This window comes from Diorhabda sublineata, chromosome 3 (genome assembly GCF_026230105.1).
Source record: "Diorhabda sublineata isolate icDioSubl1.1 chromosome 3, icDioSubl1.1, whole genome shotgun sequence".
In the NCBI taxonomy this organism is placed as follows: Eukaryota; Metazoa; Arthropoda; class Insecta; order Coleoptera; family Chrysomelidae; genus Diorhabda; species Diorhabda sublineata.
The window spans coordinates 26,040,235-26,065,690 of record NC_079476.1 but is presented as its reverse complement, the minus strand read 5'-3'; the positions used below and the strand labels follow the sequence as shown (position 1 = coordinate 26,065,690).

General features: G+C 30.4%; 2 protein-coding genes across 2 annotated transcripts in view; one reads left to right on the top strand and one right to left on the bottom strand.

Annotated features, from left to right (window-relative positions):
* Nucleotides 1-25,456, bottom strand: part of LOC130441975 (uncharacterized) — a 43,437-nt gene that overhangs the window by 12,660 nt on the left and 5,321 nt on the right. The window lies entirely within an intron of this gene.
* LOC130441974 (protein kinase C, brain isozyme) lies at nt 1,283-25,451 on the top strand. Its single transcript, XM_056775911.1, has 14 exons — nt 1,283-1,727; nt 9,944-9,975; nt 12,357-12,439; nt 12,498-12,609; nt 14,272-14,400; nt 15,429-15,582; nt 15,639-15,867; nt 15,918-16,049; nt 16,106-16,279; nt 18,008-18,099; nt 18,481-18,682; nt 19,891-20,079; nt 21,436-21,576; nt 21,727-25,451. Exons 1-14 carry the CDS (start codon nt 1,549-1,551, stop codon nt 21,877-21,879), a joined length of 2,001 nt encoding a protein of 666 aa, XP_056631889.1. The 5' UTR covers nt 1,283-1,548; the 3' UTR covers nt 21,880-25,451.

Sequence of the window (25,456 nt, the reverse complement as noted above, 5' to 3'; positions counted from 1 at the left end):
ATTACCTGAAACCTGCAAAAAATCTTTTCATACGCTTAAACGTATAGAGGACTAACTGAAAATTCCCGAAGCCCACCGAGCCGAGATCTTTCATATTTTCAGTTTTCCTGGATATCTTCGAGAGGGCAAGGAGAGCTATTACTGCTAACAATCAATGCGATTGCGCAACTGTATTTCCTACCACGGTCAGGCCAGAACTCAGACGGTTTTCATTCAAAACGAAAAATATTAATTCAAATAATTATTATCGCATTCAAAATCAAGTTATTAAATTTTCGATTTCAACTAAACGCTAAAACGTTCACTAACAATATGGCGGTGCACTGACGTCAGCATGTGTCAAATTTGTAAACAGTTATCGACATTGTTTATTGTTTTATTTGTTTCTGTGAGATAAAATTAATAAATTTTGTGGTTTAAATGATAATTTGACATTATTATTATAATTTTTCAAATTATTATCACGTTTAAAATCATGTTATTACATTTCAGGTTTCAATTTCTCTCTAAAACACTCTTTACCAATATGGCGGTGCACTGTCAGTGCACTGCTGTCAGTAATAGGTAAAAGAACGTCTATTATTGTTCTATTATTACAAAAGTAATAATTTAAACAAGTTAATAATAAAATATAAAAATACTTAATTTTAGGATTATATCATATTTTAGTTCAGTTTACTAGTATTGGAAAGTCTAGGTTTGAGCGATCGTTCACGCGATTGGTTGATCTCGAGCTGAGAAATTAATGGCGACTCCTATAAGAAAAGCGCGAGAAACAGTGGTCTGTTCAAATGATCAATGTTATTGACTATTGGGACATGTATTCAATTTATAGTAATTTTATGAAGAAAATCACATTTATAGACATGAATAATGAAAAAAAAAGGATTCAAATTATAATATTCAAGTATTTGATCACTAAATTTTAGTTATATTACGAATTTATGTATGAACATCTGGTCTGTTTTGTTTACATTGGCGAGACCATATGATAGGAGTGTCCGACGCCGCGCGCAAGCGCGGGCGCCATTAATTTTTTAAGAAGGGGAAATAGAAAGAGACACAGAGTTCTCTCTCTCTTAGAAATCGGCGGCATAGAATGTATTTAATTGTCATATTTTAATCTTCACTGAATATTTTGTACGTATTTTCATCTTTTTTTCTAAATAAATAAGCCTCATAAATTATTATTTAATAGTGTTCAAATTGGTTAAAAACAAAATCAAATGAAAAGTTTGGGAATGTTATTTTTGCGATTAGTGTGAAATATGCAGGGAAATTATCGTACGATCTCAGCTGGGAGGCGGGGCAGGTCCGGTTCTACGTAGAGTTCGCATCGTCTCGCTCTAGCACGTGGAATAGCGGCAAACAATACGACCGACAACGTACGCGTTCCACTAAAAAGTGCCAGTTCTGAGTCAACTGTTGCACCACGTTATACGGTGAAACCTGTCCGTCATCTGGCAGGTCGATTGCTCTCAACCTGTGATCTCTCTTCTAGCATTTCATGACGTTATTTACAAATTAGAAAATTGATACGAAGTTATAATGGCGGAGGACGACGTTAACGATGATAGTAACGATATCAATACGAAATTCGGGTTGAAATTACGCGGAAGGAAAGGCGCTTTAAAAAAAAAGAATATTTACAAAATCAAAGATCATAATTTTATACCGAGGTTCTTTAAACAACCGACGTTCTGTTCGCATTGCAAGGACTTTATATGGTGAGTGTTCAAATGAATCGATTATTATGTAGATCTTGTTGGAATGCGATGATCCCTAGGGACTAGGCGATAATTGATTTTTTACCCTCCCACCATTGGCTTCATTCATAAAACACTTTCGCTAATATTAACAAATAAATTATACCGAGTACGTTCAAAAAATTAATAGTTTTAAATAAAATTAAATAGTTATAGAATTTCTTCTTTATATATACAGTGAGGCACTGTATTAATGTGTTAATTTCTATAGGTGATTTTAATATTTATAATAAAAGTTTATAAGTGGCATTTACATTAAATTATATACAGGGGTTATTAATTTCATACTATAATTAACAAATAAATTATGAATTATACTTAGGCAGTGGGTTAATCAGGGGCTGACTTAGGAGCGAATTGGACTCAATATATTATAAATTAGAGAGTAATAAATTTATGAAGCGTTCATAATCCATGGGCGTATCAATTCTTTTAGTACCTAGATACTTAAAATATTTTTTTCAAATTATATCTCCAGTATATGAAATATAAATCTGGCGAATTAATTTTGTTTTAATGAAACAACAAATACAGTGGTTTTTCAAACAACCACCGACATCTCTGCCGTGAATTACTGAATGATACGAGGGGCGTTTGAAAACGACCGATCTAATAAACGTGAATTTTGTTCTAAAAACAAATGAAAATGAAATGGAAATAAAAAATGTCGTGTCTCGTATTTTAAGTAAAAAAACGTACTGTATAAAACAAAGGTCTAATTTTTATTTTATAGACTAAACAATTAGTTGTATAATGTTTTTAAATGCTTGTTTAAATTTAGATTTTTAATAATGGTGTTATCACAATAGGTGTAAATGTCCTTGACTGACAAATAATGTGTTATCATTAAAAAAACTGTTAAATATTTTTACTGTAAACGTAAATTATTCAACTATATTGAAAATTTACACTAATAAAACCCTGAGTCAACTAAAACAGTCATTAAACGTTTTCTATAACAAAAAAATAATATTTTCGTGTCGACAAGACGCACAGTACATTAAACCTCACCAACTACACCTATACGGCTCGATACAAGTTTCGACGAGATTTAGGCATATAAGCAGCGAAACTGTTATACGAGAGAAACTAAAAGTGAAAAATAAATAGTTTGATATGCTTAAAAACAGTGTTTTCTAATTTTTTTTAAACTATATTTCTTTTTCTTCTTAACATTAAGTGAAGTTTTCATAATTTGATAGCAATTTTGTACTAGTCTTTGATAAACAATGCAATGAATGAACAGTAAACATTACGTATGTCGTAAATAAAAACAATTTTGAAAGTAGTGTAGGTTCCTGTTTGACCTCGAACGAAAAAAAAGCTATTAATTATTGAAAATGATTATATCTGAAACGTTCGATTCAAAATACTTCCTAAAACCGCATAGGAATTTATCGGTGATTCATTTCAACAATCCCAAGGTTGACTACGAGGTTTGATCGAAAAATTTCTATTGGAAACCAATATATAATTATTTTATTTAACGATCGGTTAAATAGAACATAACTCACTTGAATATCTACGACTACGACTCCATTTTGAAGGCATGAGCTGTCAACGACTTGAATGTTTGACGTATAACTAACTATTTCTTAATGTACCATGGTTTATGAAACAATAAATTCGACTCTGTCAACTGTCAACGTTATTCAGAATTATCATTTTTTTTTTCCAATATTTTATGTATAATTATGTTTATAAACCAACTAAAATGGATATAGAAAATGTAAATTTATTACCGGAAAATATATAATACGACATATGAATATTGAACTGGCAACAGGAATTATTAATAACTTCAAATAAAAATAACATCAGCAAAAATATTTAGTAGTCGTGGATAAAATATAGTATTCTAGTCGAGTATAATGAAGTATTATTCACGAAGTTTAATAATATACTATTAATAAATATTTTTCTCATCGACCATCTTTGTAAATAATTCATTAGCTTGTACATTGAGTTAATAGATGGAGCTCCGTGTTACGTCATTTAAATTAACCGTTTGTGATTATGATCATTTTAATTCAGTTACTTATATTGTGGAATCGTCTTTCGACACCGAAATAACCAACTAATTTCGAACCCACAGTGACATAAATGAGAAAATTAACATTTTATTAGATATAATTTGACAGTTGCATGATTGAAAAGACTTGTAGTCGTCTTGTTATATACATATACGTGCTAAATAGACATTAATACGAGTTTTTATTTCGATTGCGTGTATAGTAGTTATAGATATAGGTAATAACCACTCACAACCAACAGAATTTACTCAATATTTTTTTTATTTAATATGAACGTTGTAATAATTTCAAATTGAAATTTGAAGTGTAACATCTTTTCGATGCGAACGTGAAATCAAACGCCCTCAACGTTGCCATATTTATCTATGTAGAGATTAAAATAATTTACAAGAAGTAACGCGATGAGGATTTAAAAGTTTTTAATTTGAAAGAATCGCGTATGGAAAAGTGGAGATATGGCAAGCGTGTGGATTTATCAGGAACGAACTAACCCAATATTGCCAACTTTAAAATTAAGAAAGTACTAAAAGTGACGCCACATTGAAACGTATTACCTTATTTTTTTGTTGAATTTATCATTTTTAAGTTTAAGTACTTGAGTAGATAATTACTTTTATTGTTATATTTATATGAAAATTTCTTATTTTCTATTATTATTTAGTTTTAGAGCATCCAGCTCATTAGTATTTCAAAAATTAGAGGTTTATCTTTAGTTTTAATGATCCTTTTATATATAAAATTGCAATTGAATATACATAATAACGAAAACAAGGTCAAGGTCATCAAACATCTAGAATGTCCATATTTTGACTCCGACTACACCCCAACGGTCTGCAATTACCCCAAATCAACCCCATTAGATTATTGTAGATTTAAATTAGACGTTTTAGATGGTGCTAGTAGATTTTTTGCTTACAATATCCTGTTTTCGACATAAAGATGTAAAACTAATAGTTTTTCATATTTTACAAGAAACGTTGTAAAGTTTATGACAGAAAATAGTGTAAACGGGGTTTTATATTGCTCTTCTATATTTAAGACGTATATAGAAATAAAAACGTATCTTATTTTCAAAGAAATAAATCAGTGGGAAAGAGGAAAGTAGGTTAATTAAGGACGACTAGAAAGAAGCAATTTTTTCATTCCTTTAGGGGATAGGATGCGATTATACACCCACGGACAAGTTTGTAATTTCCGATTTAATTTCAGTAATACGCTAAGGGACTGCCCATCTTTGATCTAGTATATTGCTATAAATATTTTAATAGAAAAACGGTTTCTTTCGAAACTGTTTTGAACTGATTTTTCGTATCAAAAATGACAAATTTTTAAAACATTTTTATTTTCGAAAAGAAAAAAAGCGTTTGACACATTTTAGGTCTATTTCTTCAAACATACTTCAACCCAAAAAAAATTTTTTTTAATGAAAAAGTCCGTCTATTTTACTCCACAATAAAACAATATTTTTTTCCAAAATTTTTTTGAATAGGAAACGTTAATTTGTATTTAATCAAAATTAAACATCATGTTATCCATATTTACAACAGGTTTTTTATTTTTTTCTAAATAATTTAAGTCATAAATACCGCCAAAAATTCAGAGTATAGTTTTTCAATGGCGTGCAGTGTAACATTCTATTCCAATCAAAAAAAGTTTCAATTTTACATTAAAATAACTCATTTTCTAAATATATGCAACTCAAAACACGTGAAACTAAATAAAAATTAATATTTTGCCGAATTTCTTATTATTTTATGAAATCCAATCTGTATATAAGTAGTTAATTTGGTTCACAGCACATTTTCCTGGACCCTTTTTTCTCTAATCAATAAATCAGAGCTTTTTTTAAATGAATGCGGCTAAAATAGAACTTGGGGTGACTTTTTTGCCAATTCGGTACATCATATTATATAACTGTCATAAACAAATAACTTACTGTATCACGCAGATAATTTATTTCTATGAATACAAAATGTCCGGAACCGTTGATGATGTTACACTGTTAACATTACACCAACACTCACAATAAATACACTGTATACTTTCTCGAAATAGGTAACAACTGTGAACGACTAGAATAATATTCAAATTCTATTTAAAATATTATTCAATTAAAAAGAATAGAATTTAAATCACGATTTATGACAGAAAGTTATAAAACCCACTCTTGCACTTTAAGACTCTTCTTATAAACGTCCGTTCGTTTTTATTGAATGATTTACAACAAAACTAACTTTACATCAGAAAAATATGGTAGTTATTTGAACGCGTTTATTAAATTTTCGATCAAAGAAAAAACAGATTGAAAAATAACACATGTTAGTCCAACTATATTAATATATCTAATAAAATTTACGGTTTTACATTTAATTGTCGGCCATTACCGTTTAGACAGATTAGTTGCGGCGTTGCCTTACTGCTTTAATATTCCTTACAACTAATGCTAATTTATTATGAGGTCTTTTTAGTATTTACTTTAGGTTAAGGACACTTATATATTACAAATCACTTACATAAACAGTAAAGTATGTTTTTTAACAACTTTAATTAGTTTTATACATAAAAACATTGATTCTGATTCAGATATGATTAATGCAGAAGTACGTTTCGTAATGGTGTAAAGGTGCTCTCTGTCACGATTTTTCTCGATTTTGATTCGGATTAGTTCGATGTTCAATCAATTGTCATAAAGTTAATAAACTAAATGACTGATGACTTTTCGAGAATAATAAAGAAAATTGGATAATTTTTTGAGTAAACCTTTTTGAATTATCTACTTTGATATTAAAAATGAATCCACCTTAGTCTTAAAATTGATTAGAAAAAGTTAATGACGAAAATTTAGGAAAAAATTATGTAATTCTCGAAGGAACCAATTCCATATTTTCGATTAAATTAGATATCGATTCGTGTCATGTGATTTGAATGTAGGTCTCTAGAAAGAGAGAAGAGAAACATTGAGAAATATGAGAAGCAGTTTCAAACAAAAAATATAGGAAATAAAATTGTCTTTTATCACTTTTCACCCATTTGCAGTGGACTCCGAGATACATTATTTCGGGATTACGTGATAACCAATGAGAAAAGCGTTCGAAAGAACCAATTCCTTGTACATAAATGAAATAAAATCTTTTTTCCTCCATTATGACAATATGGCGGATTTTCAAATCGACAGAAGTTGTTTTAGTATTTTTAAAGTGCATGTACACAATTTTCTAACTTTAATAAAAGAAACAAAATGTCTAAAAACACTCTGTAAAGTAAAAATAAAAAATAAATTCTGCTACCGTTATGATTTATCTTAGTAGAGTTTCCAGATTGAATAAAAGTTTGAGCCAATCAAAGATCTGAAAACATTGGTTCAGTTTTTTATGACGCAGTATAGGAAAATAACATGCAAAAAATACAAAAACTCATTGTAATTTCAATATTCTGCGTGGAATGAAATTATTTCACGAAATTACGTAATTTCAGTTTTGACAATAACAAAATTTGGTGAAATAAAAGAATAAACACGGCAACGCAGCAAACATCAGGTGTACGAAATGGCGCGATGTTACAAGACAAAAAGTGAGGGTCAGTTACAACGTTGCCACCTTATATATTCTTATTAAACATATTGATTGAATTTCTTATCCCGTTATTAACCTTCAACTAATCTAATACATTTTTTACTATTTGATTAAATATATTTACTTTGTATTTTGATCTACAAGTACCTGTGAATAATCAGGTGATGCCTGTATGAGTTATAGCAGTAGTTCAACAAGATCTTTTACATTTGCACTGAAAAAATTTACCTAGTGGCAACACTGGTCGGTTACTGATTTATAGTGAAAAAAGATAACGCTGGATGTCTAGACTTAATATTGTTATTATTATGAAATATATTTACAAATTACCGGGATTTATTAAAAATAAGTATAACATAATAAGTAGTAACACTCAAATTACAAATTGAAAATGTGAATTTATTACGGACAGACAAAGCGAGAACAATTTGAAAGTCACATAACATTTGATGTATCACGTGATATTGACAAGATAGTGAACAAAACGTCAAACGGATTTTTGACAGTCGAATTACGCAATCTTTGTAGTTTTGGATTGTTTTTTTTATCACTACAATAACTTTTATTATTATTATTAGGAGTCTGCGTCCTTTGTTTGATTGTATTATTTAATCGCGTTTCTACCCTTAAAAATTTCCAGGTCGCAGCATGGAAAATGTCAAGACCACCTAAACATGTGACGTTATAATTTTAGATATAAAAAAAAGGTAATAAAGAACCTTCAGCGATTCTATGCGATAAAGTCAGTTAAGAATAAAAGTAACCTCGCGAAACTCAACATTATAAGTTTTTTTTTTATCAATAACTCCGAAGCCCTTGAAAATTTTAATCATAGATTAGCATGCGACAAGCCCATTTTATGTTTCTTTTCATATTTCGTGCGAAACAATTAATAATACCCGTCAATTCCCAAGTGCTTTATTTGGAGGGAATTGATAAAAGTTGTTGGGGGAATTTTTGACATGCTCTTTTATAAATTTTAATATTACGAATAATGACATGTAGATATTACTAAAACAATTCTGGTATAGACGCCTACGGTATTTTAACTTCGAAATATCTCAAAATCTATAGAGAAATGTTTATATTATTTAAACAAAATATACGGGGTCCAAAGTAACTATACGAGCTGATTTATAAGACATGATTTTTTTGTTCTTATTGACATACTCTCATAAAAGTATTTATAATTCCAAAATTATAAAAGATGAAAGTTTTTTTTAAATACTGTTTGATAGAGGAAAGATTGATTTATGAAATTCGTTATTTTCAATTTTGTCAATCGTATATTTTTTCTAATTATACAGGGTGAAGTTTGGGAAAAACTTTTCGTAGCAATTATTACAATAAAAATTATAGTACGCACGCCTATGGTTTTGTAACGTCGAAATAGGTCAAAATCAGAAGAGGAAGGTTCAGATTATTATAAAAAAAATATACGGTTTCAACAGATATAATACAAGCTGAATTATAAGACAACAAAGTTGAAGATTTGTTCAATATTTTTTTGAAGTTGACATACTTCTACAAACTTTTTATAATTAAAAAACTATCCGATAATTGAAAAATCGTTCTATTTTATAACTGATTTCATATTAGTACGAATTATACAAGTAGAATAAAAATAGGTTACACGTAAAATGCTTTTGGCCTGTGAATCAGCATCAATTCATTAGACCCTGTATAAACGTAAACTCGTATAACAAAATTAATTTGAACTGTATAAAATGTTTCTTTCATTCCAAATTATATAAAAAACAATATTTTCAAATGTAGTTTATAAACAACTTGAGAGATGAGAAAATAGAAGTCATAAATATTAATGAAAATCCAATTAAATCAACACACGTAAACGTTTAAAAAATCCCAAGTAATTCAGAACGACCTTGAATAATGTTTTTAAACATCTTCAAAAAACTACATTTCATTATATTCCACAGATGCTATTTTTTATTACAAAAACGACATGCAACAATCCTGGATATCAATTTGTGAGGTTATGTAAAGATATTCAACAGAAGCTATTTTTTACCTCAAATACTACATGCAACAACCCTAAATTTCAATTTGTGAGGTTATGTAAAGAACGATATTTATACAACCGAACACGCTTTGTTGAAATACGAATATTAGAATGTGAATAATTAATGAAATTCTTTAAAACCATCGATGTAATTTCGAAAAATATCTACCAATTTGTTATTGATTCTTACGATAAAATTTTACGTGAGTTAAAAACGCGGTTCTTGGACCAGTTGGCACACCACAGGCGTGAAGTTTGAAACAGTGTTGCCAAATATTGCAATATTCCTAGCAGCGTCAATTAAAATTCTTGTTTCTGGTAATTGAAATTGAAATTCACTGTAAAGTGATCTAGTTAATACCAATGAATTAAATGAGGTCTGACTCAAACTTGATTTGACTGGTTTGAGTCGATTCCCGTTGTTAAAAGAATAATCACAACGTTAGTTTGTATTTGTGTTCATTTTCGTACTTAAACAATTTAATTCATTCAGTTTTGAATTATGAAAAGAAGACTGAAAAAAATTATATGTTTTTTATTATTTTCCAGGGGTTTTGGAAAACAAGGGTATCAGTGCCAAGGTAAGTTTTTTTTAAAGCTTATGTCCTAATGTACCATGAAACGAAAGTATAATCACATTTTAGAATCAGTTTGAAATAATTAGAATTAAGTTTGTTTCACATGGAAATACGTATTTTTCAAACCACCTCAAGGAAAAATAAAAATACTGGAAAATAAATTTTCTGAAACAATATACTTTGCTTTGCTCGAAAACTTTTTAATGAGATTCAGTAAACTTTGGAACGTATTTTTTGGAATCTCAAAAAAGTTTATTGCGAAATAAGAAATGTTCCGATCAATATAAATCTCAACAAACTTTTCAAAAAAAAAAACGAGAGAGGTGTTGCCACATTTATCAAACCTTTTAAATAAATTCGATATGATTATATTATTATTAACAACAAAAGAATGTTGAAGGCGCAAACAAACCGATTATCACTTGAAATATTGCGCAAATTCAATTAATTATAGAACAATCAAATTAAATACCAGATTTAATAAATGTTGCAATGCGCAATTCCAGCCATTTTGATTGAAAAACTTATATACCAAATCCATACTTCATTTTTCGACTTAATTTTTATTTTATCACATTATTACATTACAATGAATAACGAATGCGCAAACAAAAACTATTATAACTGGAAATAATCCGCAAATTTATCTAATTTTATAAATAATGTTGAAGTCCAAGCAGAAGACATGGATGTTGAATGCGCAAATAATACTATTATGACTGGTAATAATGCGCAAAGTGATATAATATCACAAATAGGGTTTAATAACATATCCAAAGGGAAGAAATGGATGTTGAATGCGCAAATAATACTATTATGACTGGTAATCATGCGCAAAGTGATCTAATATCACAAATAGGGTTTAATAACAAATCCAGACGGAAGATATAAGAAATGGATGTTGAATGCGCAAATAATACTATTATGACTGGTAATAATGCGCAAAGTGATCTAATATCACAAATAGGGTTTAATAACAAATCCAGACGGAAGATATAAGAAATGGATGTTGAATGCGCAAATAATACTATTATGACTGGTAATAATGCGCAAAGTGATCTAATATCACAAATAGGGTTTAATAACAAATCCAAACGGAAGAAATGGATGTTGAATGCGCAAATAATACTATTATGACTGGTAATAATGCACAAAGTGATCTAATATCACAAATAGAGTTTAATAACAAATCCAGACGGAAGATATAAGAAATGGATGTTGAATGCGCAAATAATACTATTATGACTGGTAATAATGCGCAAAGTGATATAATATCACAAATAGGGTTTAATAACAAATCCAGACGGAAGATATAAGAAATGGATGTTGAATGCGCAAATAATACTATTATGACTGGTAATAATGCGCAAAGTGATCTAATATCACAAATAGGGTTTAATAACAAATCCAAACGGAAGAAATGGATGTTGAATGCGCAAATAATACTATTATGACTGGTAATAATGCACAAAGTGATCTAATATCACAAATAGGGTTTAATAACAAATCTGGACGGAAGAAATTGATGTTGAACACGGAAATATCATTACCGAAAATAATGCGCATATTTAGTGAAATCAATGATAAATCTCAATTAAAGAAGAAAATTACATGATATAAAGGTTAACTGCGCATTTTTTTGCAATTTTATTAGAAAATAATGCGCAATCTCAACTGATCCCACAAAAGTATTGGTATATAAATGTTACGCAAACATACCTATCGTTGAAAATAATCTCGAATACAGCAATAAAACAATATCAAAGTTGATGCGCAAGTTATTTCATTTATTTATCATATCATTAGATGAGAAATGAATGTTGAATGCGCAAAACAGTACTATTATGACTCAAAATCAATTGAATTGATCATTACACAAATTAAAGACGGATATCACTTGATACAGAAGTTGAATGCGCAATTTATACCTTTTATTCATCACAATTTTCAATGCGATTATTTCAATATAAAGTAATTTAGAACAATATGAACTTTGCTTGATGCGCAATTTGAGCTATTTTAATATACAATAATATTGAATTTCCTTTTTTCTTTATTCAATACATAAAAAAGAAATGATTTTTGAATGCGCAATCCCAACTTATCCGACTGGAACTTTGGTATATAAATGTTGATTGCGCAAACATACCTATCATTGAAAATGATATCAAATACCAAATTTTAGTTTTTTAGGTTATCTCCTATTCTTATTTCGGATTAAATGAATGCGCAATATCAAATTACGTTACGATTAATTTAAGTATTGAACGCGCAAAAATTTCTATTTTTTAACAAATGATGTTACAAGACGTATATATAATAAAATTGACTCCATATTTGTTTTACACTGTTCTCTAATTACGTTCTTTGTATTTTTGATCTAGTGTGTAGTTTCGTCGTCCACAAAAGGTGTCACGAGTATGTCTCATTTACGTGTCCTGGAGTCGATAAAGGCGCAGACTCAGATGTAAGTAATTTCTAATCTTGTCCAATAAATTATACCAAAAAAAAACTTATTATTCTAGGACACAAGAACTAAACATAATTTTAAAGTGCATACATATTCATCTCCTACATTTTGTGATCATTGCGGGTCTCTCTTATATGGTGTTTTACATCAAGGAATGAAATGCTCAGGTACGTATCTTATATCATCCTATAATCACGTTATAAAATAAAAAAAAACAGAAAACTCCCATTCTCATTGTTTCCAACAACGTTCAATAAAAATAATAAACACGTCGGTTTTTTATTATATAAATAACAGTGGCAACGCTGTCGAATAATTCTCGTTGCGGACTGATATAAAATAACTTCATTATAAAATATAAAAGTGAAACGAAAAGAAGAATATTGAATTAGATCTTGGCTATTTACATACTAAAAATAAGTTATTTCTTCTTTTTTTAAATATTGTTTATTGCAGTTATGTCAAAGGATATTAATTCAATTCATACTGGCAATTATCCAGTTTAAAATTCGAAATATTTGGAACTGATTCAATTGTTTTGAAGTAATATTGAAACGTTTGGGAAATTGATTTTATCTGAACGAAATAAACCAATATACCTAAAAAAAATCTTCTTTTCACTTTGGTACATCAAGAGAATTTTGACGTTTTCGTTAGGTTATACGTCTGTCGTTAGACGAAATTCACATAAAGATATACGGCAACAGCGCGCATTTTTTTAATATGCAGGCAAATGTTGATTATGAATGTATTAAAAAAAATTAGTATGGGTCAAAAATTATACAAAAATTTTTATCGTATATTATAATGACGTGTTACGTCTACTTCCTCAAGTTCATAGACAAATCGACGTAGGTATTTCAACGTTAATAAACGTTCTGTTGTATTGTAGTTTTAGTATATGCGTAGTTGCCAGATTTTACTTTTAATCTGACAAAATTTTATATATGTAGATTAGTCTATATTTCTTTTAATGATGAATTATAAAAAAAATGGATTATTTTGTAAATACAAATTTTAATAATGCAAAATCTCTCGAAATAAAGTCAATACGAGTCGGTTGCATAATAAAATATTTAAAAGAATTATTTAAGATATGAAACAAAGCAAAAGCCTTTTCCAATTAATTATTTTTTATTACTGATTTTCGGTTAGTGTTTTGGGGGTGTGGGGTGTCTATTTTTGCTAAAAAAAAATGGATAAAAGTTGTTTGTTTCTGCGGCGTATGTAACACAAATTGTTTCTTATTTTATTTTTTTCTTTTGTAATATTATGATTACTTCCTATGAAATATTTCATGTCCCCACACTTTTGATGTTGACACGTTTTATGAAAATTTCTCTATACATTTGGCCCGAGTCCAAAGTATTTCTTACTGTTATGTTTATTACATATTCAGTTTCGTCAACAGGAAGTAAGAAAAATTAAGTGGAATGTCACATAGTTGATATTTTTCTTTTTAGTTCGTCCTAAATTTAGCCCCACGTTAATAAAAACATCAATAAATAAAACCTGAATGGTATGTATATAGAAATAAAACAAAATATAATAAATGATCTATATAATAATCATTTTTGTTTCACGAAATAAAGTTATACTTGGCAACACGGTATTTGTTATTGCTAGAACGCTACAGCGTTGCCAAAATATTCCATTTATATCGTAAACAGTGTAAAAAATATTAAAATATGGACTATGGAACAACTACAGTAGAACAAATCAAATTACTACAGCAGACCAAACAAATATTGAAATTACGAAATAATTTATAACAAAAATAATGCATAAAATACTTATTCAAATTGTTTATTTTTTTTTGGTTGTTGTAGCTTGTGATATGAACGTTCACAAACGATGTGAAGAAAGTGTTCCTAATTTATGTGGTTGTGATCATACTGAACGAAGAGGAAGGATTCAGTTGAAAATTAATTGTACTGGAAGCAAACTCACAGTCCAAGGTTGGTTTTTCCCTTACACATTTAAAAATTAACAAATCATAAGGGAATTTTGTTATCTGTACCATAATGAAAAATCTGGAAAGTTTGGCGGCTATTAATTAATCTGAACATTTCAGTATTGGTATTATTTATGTATAAAATAAGATTTTTACCTTTTTAGCGTTGTGTGTATTTTGATACTTCTTATATTGTTACTATTTCCACCATTTTTTTACCCTTTTTAGAAATTTTTGATGTTAAAGCATTTTTATCGAATATTATAAACAATTTCTACTTAGGCACGCCTATGATGTCGACTGAATCACTTGATCGAGTGTTGTGTAGAAACTGTAACGATATTATTCATGCAACATCAAGTTAAATCATACACGCTGACAACGTTGCATTTCTTCTTTTTTATGCTAAGAATATATTTGGATAGTTTAAAAATAGTCCAGTTAAATTATTAAAAATTGGTATAACAACGGAAAGAGTTGGAGAAGTAGGTCTTTTTTTAAATTTCTGAGAGATTAAATAAAATATGAATTTTGTCAATAATTTCTTCATTACTACAGAATCCTTTTCTTTTGATCGGTAATGAAAAAAACTAATAATAATTATTTTTTTTTTCATAGTAAACGTCTAATTTAATTGGCCTATAATATATTTATAAAACATGAGTCACTTTTCACGATCAGGTTTTGGCTAATTTATAACGATTTCAACCAGAACAAATTTCTTCTTCTTTTTCATCATTCAACAAATTAAATAGGACATAAAATCCAGTGAAGTTTAGGTTCAATTAATAATAATCAAAACAAATTACGTAAAAATGATTGTTATACAGGATGTATCATTGTCTCGCTGTAAAATGACTTATAGAAAACAGTAAAAATATTTTCACATTAGCAAAATGGTCGTCCTTTTTAATCATGAACACATTTAAATATTCATTGTTAGTAATTTATAAAATACTGGGTGTTCCATTCGAAAGAACATAAAAAATGAAATGTTTTGAGTTTGGGTGATAATTACGATCATTATTCCAGTAATGCAAGGTAAGAATCTGATTCCAATGGACCCGAACGGTTTGAGCGACCCTTACGTCAAACTAAAGCTCATACCAGACTCAGATAACGTCAAAAAGAAAACTAAGACAATCAAATCTAACCTCAATCCTGTTTGGAACGAAACCATAACATTGTAAGTATAATTTTTATTTATTTATTAAAAAAATTTTATTTTTTTAAATTTTGCAGTGAACTTAAACCCGAAGATAAAGACAGGCGATTGTTGATTGAAGTTTGGGATTGGGATAGAACGTCCCGTAACGACTTTATGGGATCGTTGTCGTTCGGGATATCGGAAATTTTGAAATCCCCAGCCGACGGTTGGTTCAAATTACTCACACAAGAAGAGGGGGAGTTTTACAACGTCCCAGTTCCGGAAGAGGGTATCGATATGGTGCAAATTAAAAATCAACAAAGGGTGGGTTTTATTTTTTTTTTTAATTTTTTTTATTTATTTAAATATTACAGACGACTTCTATCACCAAAAGACCTACGATGATGGTGGATAAAGACGTACCCCATAATATGGGGAAGAAAGATATAATAAGAGCTAGCGATTTTAATTTCCTCATGGTTTTAGGTAAAGGATCGTTCGGAAAGGTGTGTTTAATCATACAGGATGTAACTTTATTTTTTCTTAATTAATTTTTTTGTAGGTTATGTTGGCCGAAAGGAAAGGCACCGACGAGTTGTATGCGATAAAGATCCTTAAAAAAGATATAATCATCCAGGACGATGACGTTGAATGTACCATGGTGGAAAAACGCGTATTGGCACTTTCCAGTAAACCACCTTTCCTCGTACAACTCCATTCTTGTTTCCAAACGATGGTAAGTTTCGAAATTTCCCGCTTTTTTTCCATACATTTAGGCCAGTCGTTTAACTAAATAAAATGTAATAAAATAATGTCACCATAGGCGTTCTTAGGAGAATGATACATTTAGGCCAGTCGTTTTACTAAATGAAATATAATAAAATAATGTCACCAGGGGCGTACTTAGGAGAAGGATACATTTATGCCAGTCGTTTAACTAAATAAAATATAATAAAATAATGTCACCAGGGGCGTACTTAGGAGAAGGATACATTTAGGCCAGTCGTTAAACTAAATAAAATGTAATAAAATAATGTCACCAGAGGCGTTCTTAGGAGAATGATACATTTAGGCCAGTCGTTTAACTAAATAAAATGTAATAAAATAATGTCACCAGAGGCGTACTTAGGAGAAGGATACATTTAGGCCAGTCGTTTTACTTAATGAAATATAATAAAATAATGTCACCAGGGGCGTACTTAGGAGAAGGATACATTTATGCCAGTCGTTAAACTAAATAAAATGTAATAAAATAATGTCACCAGAGGCGTTCTTAGGAGAATGATACATTTAGGCCAGTCGTTTAACTAAATAAAATGTAATAAAATAATGTCACCAGAGGCGTACTTAGGAGAAGGATACATTTAGGCCAGTCGTTTTACTTAATGAAATATAATAAAATAATGTCACCAGGGGCGTACTTAGGAGAAGGATACATTTATGCCAGTCGTTAAACTAAATAAAATGTAATAAAATAATGTCACCAGAGGCGTTCTTAGGAGAATGATACATTTAGGCCAGTCGTTTAACTAAATAAAATGTAATAAAATAATGTCACCAGAGGCGTACTTAGGAGAAGGATACATTTAGGCCAGTCGTTTTACTTAATGAAATATAATAAAATAATGTCACCAGGGGCGTACTTAGGAGAAGGATACATTTATGCCAGTCGTTAAACTAAATAAAATGTAATAAAATAATGTCACCAGAGGCGTTCTTAGGAGAATGATACATTTAGGCCAGTCGTTTAACTAAATAAAATGTAATAAAATAATGTCACCAGAGGCGTACTTAGGAGAAGGATACATTTAGGCCAGTCGTTTTACTTAATGAAATATAATAAAATAATGTCACCAGGGGCGTACTTAGAAGAAGGATACATTTATGCCAGTCGTTTAACTAAATAAAATATAATAAAATAATGTCACCAGGGGCGTACTTAGGAGAAGGATACATTTAGGCCAGTCGTTATACTAAATAAAATGTAATAAAATAATGTCACCAGAGGCGTTCTTAGGAGAATGATACATTTAGGCCAGTCGTTTAACTAAATAAAATGTAATAAAATAATGTCACCAGAGGCGTACTTAGGAGAAGGATACATTTAGGCCAGTCGTTTTACTTAATAAAATATAATAAAATAATGGCACCAGGGGCGCACCAAGGAGAAAGATACATTTAGGCCAGTCGTAAAAATAATTAAGTGAGATTTTAATGAAAAAATGATTTGTAAAAATAAATTTTTTGCGAAAATAAATTTGAAAACATAATTTTTTTAAAATTTTAATAAGAAATTCGTGAACTTTTATCGAATTGTACGTCATACATGAAAATAACTTTTTTATTAATTTTATTAAAAACAACCAATAAATTTTATTGTAAATAAAATAAAAAATGGATCTTAACGACTGGTCTATTTAAATGAGTTATGTTATTAATAACCTTCTGTCTCTTTACATTCAAGGATCGTTTATATTTCGTTATGGAATACGTGAATGGAGGCGATTTAATGTTCCAGATACAACAGTGTGGAAAATTCAAAGAACCAGTCGCTGTGTAAGTTAACGCCCTTTTTATTACGGTGTTAAATTAGCGGGCATTTATCACGGTTGTAGAGAAAATTGGACGTTTCAAGAACTTTCTTTCATTAGAGAAGATTTTTTTTCTATTTCATTTCCAAGACTTTGTTTCGGTAAATTTGAAAACTTAACATTTCCTTTTACAGATAATTCCGAATCTTGAATATATCTTTCCGATTTCCGTATTTTTTTAACACATATTTAGCCTCATTTATCTATTTCTATTTTACTTGTAGGCGGTATCCTTTAAATCACACAGTGGCGTGCTACCAGTTATTAAATAACGTTTCGTTTTTGTAGGTTAGAATATTTATTCTTTTTTATCTTGTTCTTTTTGAGATTTTTTATTTTTTTTTAGGTTTTACTCGGCAGAAATAGCGATCGGTTTGTTTTTCCTTCATTCTCGCGGTATAATCTACAGAGATTTGAAATTGGATAACGTGCTTCTGGATCAAGATGGGCATATCAAAATCGCCGATTTTGGTATGTGCAAAGAGGGTATAACGGGAGAACGTACCACTAAAACTTTTTGTGGAACACCGGATTACATCGCACCAGAGGTAATAACAACACCCTGTATATAATTAAATTCGATTATATTAGTATTAAAGTTTGAGGAATCGTTTTAATATCAAAGTTATGTATTTAATTATATTTTCTTTTCAGTTTGAAGTGGGAAGAAAAAAAAATAAAAATACGTATTTGTTTTCAAAAAAATTTTCGATTAACAAAAAATCGTTCAATATTTAAAGAAAAGAAACGATAAAAACAAAAATTCCCATCTCTATACTTGATTAGATAGAAGTGTGTATAGAGATGGCGCAACTAAAGCTTCTAAGTTCCGAATTAACCATGTCTTGAATACTGTTCATATAAATTTAAAATTAAAAAAAATAATAATGAAAATATATTAACGAAAATATTTGTTTTTCAACAGTTTCTAAGTTTACAAAAAAATGGGCCCATATTAAAAATTAACTTGAATAAAACCAAATAAAAGTAACCGAAAAGTAACGATAAAAACAGAAGTTCCCATCTCTATATTGGTTTAGACAGAATTGTGTAAAGAGATGGCGAAACTCAGCTTTTAAGTTCCGAATTAACCATGTCTTGAACAATGTTATTATCAATTTGAAATTAAAAAGATAATAATGAAAATATGTTAACGAAAATATTTATTTTTCAATAGTTTTTTAGTTTACAAAGAAATCGTTCCATATTGAAAATTGAATTAAACCAAATAAAGGTAACTGAAAAGAAACGATAAAAACAGAAGTTCCCATCTCTACACTTGTTTGGATTGAATTTTACATAGAGATGGCGCAACTGAAGCTTTGAAGTTCCATTGTAACCGTTGTAAGGGGACTTTACTATATCGAAAGCTTAACTGTTTATTACAAAAAATTTTCAACAAAATTCAACAATTTAAAAAAATTAACAGAAATAAATGCTCTTGTATAATGAATATTGTTATTTTATTTATATGTTGTACACTACACAAGTCTCATCAGTTTAGTAAAATAAGGTTATACTACACATAGTAGGTCATAATTGGGCAACGTTGTCAGACTTTCAAAGTGTTATGACGATTTACAAAAGTGTGTTCATACTTTTTTTTTGAGTTTGAAATTGGAAAAAATAATAAAAAAATATTAACCAAAATATATTTTTATCAAGAATTTTGATCCTCAAAAAATCGTTCACTTACGAGATCATACGTGAACAACGCTGCTACTTGTTCAAATTCCTAATCGTTTAATTTTTTCAGATAATCTTGTATCAACCCTATGGTAAATCAGTGGATTGGTGGGCTTATGGTGTTCTTTTATACGAAATGCTCATCGGTCAACCACCGTTCGACGGTGAGGACGAAGAAGAATTATTTGCCGCCATAACGGACCACAACGTCAGTTATCCCAAAGGTTTATCCAAAGAAGCTAAGGACGTATGCAAAGGCGTAAGACATTTCATAAAATATATCGTTATTTCCAAATTGAAAATCAAAATAACCTCTAATATTATCGTTTTATTACGTCACTGTGTATATTATTCTATGAGATTTTTGATTCGCTTGTAATAACTGCACAGGAAAATTCTTAAGGATGATGTCCAGGTTTTGGTGCACCAGGTACACAAGACAAGATTAGCTCTAAATATCTTCTTTATAATATTTTCACCTAGTTTGGAATAATTTTGTAAGAAAACTCAGGGAGATGACGTCCAGGTTCCGGTGCAACAGGTACTGTCGATACCACAATCGGTAAGGTTGGCATAAAATATCTCCCTAATAATTTTTTCACTTCGTCTGAAATAATTTTGTAAGAAAACTGTTGAAGACGACGTCCAGGTTCCGGTGCACCAGGTATTGTCGATACCACAAACGACAAGGTTGGCACAAAATATCTCCCTAATAATATTTTCACTTCGTTTGGAATAATTTTGTAAGAAAACTCCCGGAGACGACGTCCTGGTTCCGGGGCACTAGGTACTGCCGATACCACAATCGACAAGGTTGGCACGAAATATCTCCCTAATAATATTTTCACTTCGTTTGGAATAATTTTATAAGAAAACTCTCGTAGATGACGTCCAGGTTCCAGTGCACCAGGTACTGCCGATACCACAATCGACAAGGTTGGCACAAAATATCTCCCTAATAATATTTTCACTTCGTTTGGAATAATTTTGTAAGAAAATTCTCGGAGATGACGTCTAGGTTCCGGGTGCACCAGGTACAGCCAATACCACAATCGACAAGGTTGGCACAAAATATCTACCTAATAATATTTTCACTTCGTTTGGAATAATTTTGTAAGAAAATTCTCGGAGATGACGTCTAGGTTCCGGGTGCACCAGGTACAGCCAATACCACAATCGACAAGGTTGGCACAAAATATCTACCTAATAATATTTTCACTTCGTTTGGAATAATTTTGTAAGAAAACTCCCGGAGACGACGTCCAGTTTCCGATGCAACAAGTATCGCTGATGCAAGAATCCAAAAGGACGGTTCAAAAATCCTCCTAGTCTTGAGTTTTGATTAGTTTGTGATAACTGTACAGGAAAACTCTTGGAGATGACGTCCAGGTTCCGGTGCACCGATACCACAATCGACAAGGGCTGCAGTTTCTAGAGATTCGGCCCGAGCAACGTAGTTTAATTTTTCGTTGTATATATATATATATATATAAATATATATATATATATATATATATATATATATATATATATATATATATATATATATATATATATATATATATATATCTTTTGACATATTTACATCAGTGTTGCTATATTTCTTTTCTTACAGTTTTTGACAAAATATCCTAACAAACGATTGGGATGCGGTCCAAGGGGAGAAGAGGACGTAAGGTCTCACCCGTTTTTCAGGCGAATTGACTGGGATAAAATTGAAAATCGGGAAGTGCAACCACCTTTTAAACCAAAAATAGTGAGTATAATTATTATTTTAGAATTCATTTATTTATCTTGAAGTACGAGTGTCTATAAAAGTCTCATTTTCAATTCTGTGCGATTCTGAGACGTGTAACTGAAAAAAATGTTTAAAATTTTTAAAAAAAAAACGAACATCTTTTTCTAGAAACATCGTAAAGATGTCAGCAACTTCGACAAACAGTTTACATCAGAAAAAACCGACTTGACACCTACCGACAAATTATTCATGATGAATTTAGATCAAACCGAATTCACAGGTTTTTCATTTCTGAATCCGGAATTTGTCCAGCACGTTTAAACCGAAGATTTTTCTCATTGATACAAATTTATATGTAATTCGGTCATTTTTCATCAATTGAAAAATCCGGGTTGAAAAAAATTGAGAAGATACGACATATCTTTGGAAAGAAAAATAATTTTAAGAAAGTGAATAATTTAGAAATTGTAGTGTTTAGCTGCAGATTGATTAATTTCAGTCCTGATCGACATAACTTATCCCAACAATAAACCAAAATGCTAATCCTGGTTCCTCTTCCGGTTCTATCAGCTGTTTTATTAAAAATAAACTCCTCAGAACTGAAATTCAGATATCTGAAGCATCTTTCAGTGTCCCCACTGACTTATGTGCCAAGCTTGTCGCTATGCTAAGCCAAAAAAAAAACATTCCAATACTTTCGTTGTGTTCTTCAAGTCCGTTTCATTTACACCCGATTATATATTTGTGATGATTTCTTCTAACGTTTTGGAGTATATTGGAAATGGTCGGGTGTATGGAAAACTGATTTTCTTTGTTCAATAATCGTTTAGAAAAAGCAATAATAACATTCCTTAGAATTAGATTTTTCGCGAAGAAATGAAACAACCAACCTCAGAAATTTTAGTTACAATTCCAATTAAGGATGACAATAATTTTCGAAAAATATTTGTTTTTTTTTATCATGTTTTCCGACTCAATGCAAAGATCATCATCAAGGATTTTCCGCAAATACCCGCAAATAATTTCAAATCTGGTATTTGTATATGGTGCATCAGAAGTATGCACGTAATCTTTAGGGATTTGTCACAATATCCACGCAATGATTTCAAATCTAGCAGTTGCGAGTATCCCTATATACCTGGTGCACCAAAATTATGAAACGTGTTAAAAAATTTTTCAGAGAATGCCTCTATATTTTGACATACAAAGACATCCCCCGGGTACCTAGTGAAGCGGAACTTGGACGTAATTTGAAGGAGTTTATCCAAAAAATTTCGATTCTGGCTTCGACAGTATCTGGTGCGTTGGAACCTGGACGTCATCTACGAACGGTTTCCTCCATAGTTTACTAAAACGAATCTCGATTTCGTTATTGGTGGTACCTGGTGAATCGGAATTTGGAAGTCGTTTGCGATAGTTTTTCGTCAGATTTGTTACAAACAAGTCTATATTTTGTACTACCAATGCTATTTCTGGCATCGCTGTACGTGGAGCACTGGTACCTGTACATATTCTTCGATAATTTTCCTTTAACATTCGCGCAATCGAACCGAGAATTGTACCGGGGAATTTTCAGAAAAATCTTATCGATTACGGCATAGCGGCTGACCTAGTGCACCGAAATCTGGACATCATCTCCAAGAGTTATCCTGCACAGTTATGTCGAAATGAAAGAAAAACCTATATCGTAAGGATTATTTTGCCGGCATTTTAGATTCTAGTATGAGCGGTACCTGGTGCACCGGAACTTGGACTTCATCTCCAGGAGTTTTTCCTCAGAATTTTATGCCGCCCTTGTCGATTTGTATATCGACAGTACCTAGTGCACTGAAACTTGGAAATCATCTCCAATAGTTAATTTTGCACAACTGCCTCAAACGAACGAAAAATTTTATACCGGGAGGATTTATGTACTATTCTTTTGGAATCGAGCATCAGTGGTACATGATGCTCCAGAACTTGTAAGTCACCTCAGGGAGTTTTATTGCAAAATGTGTTAAAACGAACAAAAAATATTATAAAGGGGATATTAGGTACAGCCTTAGTCGATTCTACCATCAACGCTACCTAGTGCTCCAGAACCTGGACGTTATCTCCTGTAGTTTTATTGCAAAATTCTCCAAAACGAACAGAAAATATTTTAAAGGGTATATTAAGTACCGCCTTAGTTGATTCTACCATCAGCGCTACCTAGTGCACCGGAACCTGGACATACTCCGAAAGTTTCTTTGCAAAATTCTTCCAAAGAATAGAAAATATTCTTAGGGAGATATTTTGTTTCGCCCTCGTTGATTTTGGTACCGACAGTACCTGGTGCGCCTGAACCTGGACGTCATCTTCAGGAGATTTCCTTGGTATTCATCAGCAATCCTGAGTCCCATGTCGCCTATTTGATCGAAAAACATGGTACGTTTCGGAAATCCTCAATTCCATCCGATTTGTTGATAAAATTTCAGAGGTTCCGTTTCTTTTTTTGCTTTATTTCTATACCTATTTAGTCATTGGCTGAATTGCATTATAAATTTGCTTGTGATTCTAAGTACGCCATTACTTCTAGTCGTTACATCGATAACGGTTGTCGAATTACCTTTTTTTTTCGAACTTTGTATAGTACAGTCCAAAATATATCATCTTAATGTTGATGGGAAGCTCTCTATTTATATAACATCAATTACATTTTTTTCTTTTAGTCTTTTCTTGAGTATCAATTGATAAATAACATCCTGTACATTTTTTAACGTTCGCATGCAGTTATAATACATAATCAAGGAATTTATATATAATAAAATCAATTCAATTATTTATTATTATATAAAATAATCTTTTACGTGTATGATTTATTTATTTCTGACGTTTTATTTGATATAATTAATGCAATTTATAACAACGGATCTTAACCAAATTTTTACAATAAAATTGAATAGTATAAGCCATTTATTGACATTCGATGATAATATCTGCCAATCAATATCATGAAAATAATTCAGTAATCACTCAAACAAAATGCTTGTAGTCACGTACAACTTACAATTTGATATTTCTCCCCTTTAAAACCACCTAAATTCACAGAATTGCTTGTTGTTGCAAATTCCAAGGGGTCCTTATTCACGACTAACCGTTTCTCGTTGTCCTGCATCATTCTCGCACTAGGAGTCGATGCTTTAGCTCTGTACTCGCCGGTTAGTCATCTCATACCCCTTTCCGATTTAAAAACAACCGTAAAATACCACAAAAGATGAAGTTTTGAATTGAAAAAATGTTATAATTTTTGGACTACACTATAATTTTCCAATTATATAATATGTATAGATAAAAATGTAGAAGTACTGGCTTTCGTATTACAAATATTATCATAAGCCTTTCTATTTTGAAAATGATCGCACTTTATAATGTACGATGATGTAGTTGTTCACACGAAAATAATTATATTTCTTGCAGTTCTTCCAAAATAAAAGACAATTGTCTTAAAAGGTACGTTTATAAAGAAAAAACAAGAACAATTTTTATCGATTTCTTCAACATTTAATTAGTAATCGATTGAAATAATTTTAGGTTATGTTAAATGTTTTGTATTCGAAGATGATTTTATGAATCTCAAAATAAAATGACATTAGTATTATTAAAAATAGTAAGACTGGTATTATTATTTTTTTAAAATCGTCTTTAATATTAACAACATGCTTATCTTTACTATCTCTTCTAAAATCTTCACACGAAATCAATAAAGGAATCAGAACCCATTCTAAGAAAAACTAGTGAAATAAATCGATGCAATCGATAAATGATGCAATAGTCGAGTATGTAGGCGTCCGCCATGTTAAAAAGAAAACAATATGAAAATTCCTGACACTTTTTATGAATAGGGCTAAAATCAGTGTAGTTGAATGTAAAATTTCAC

Bases quoted from the DNA above. Each gene is read 5' to 3' on its own strand.
- LOC130441974 (XM_056775911.1), top strand. From the start codon at position 1,549: ATGGCGGAGGACGACGTTAACGATGATAGTAACGATATCAATACGAAA. The intron at 16,050-16,105 runs GTGTGTTTAATC...ATTTTTTTGTAG, and splicing joins GTAAAGGATCGTTCGGAAAG to GTTATGTTGGCCGAAAGGAA. The intron at 20,080-21,435 runs GTAAGACATTTC...CTTTTCTTACAG, and splicing joins CTAAGGACGTATGCAAAGGC to TTTTTGACAAAATATCCTAA.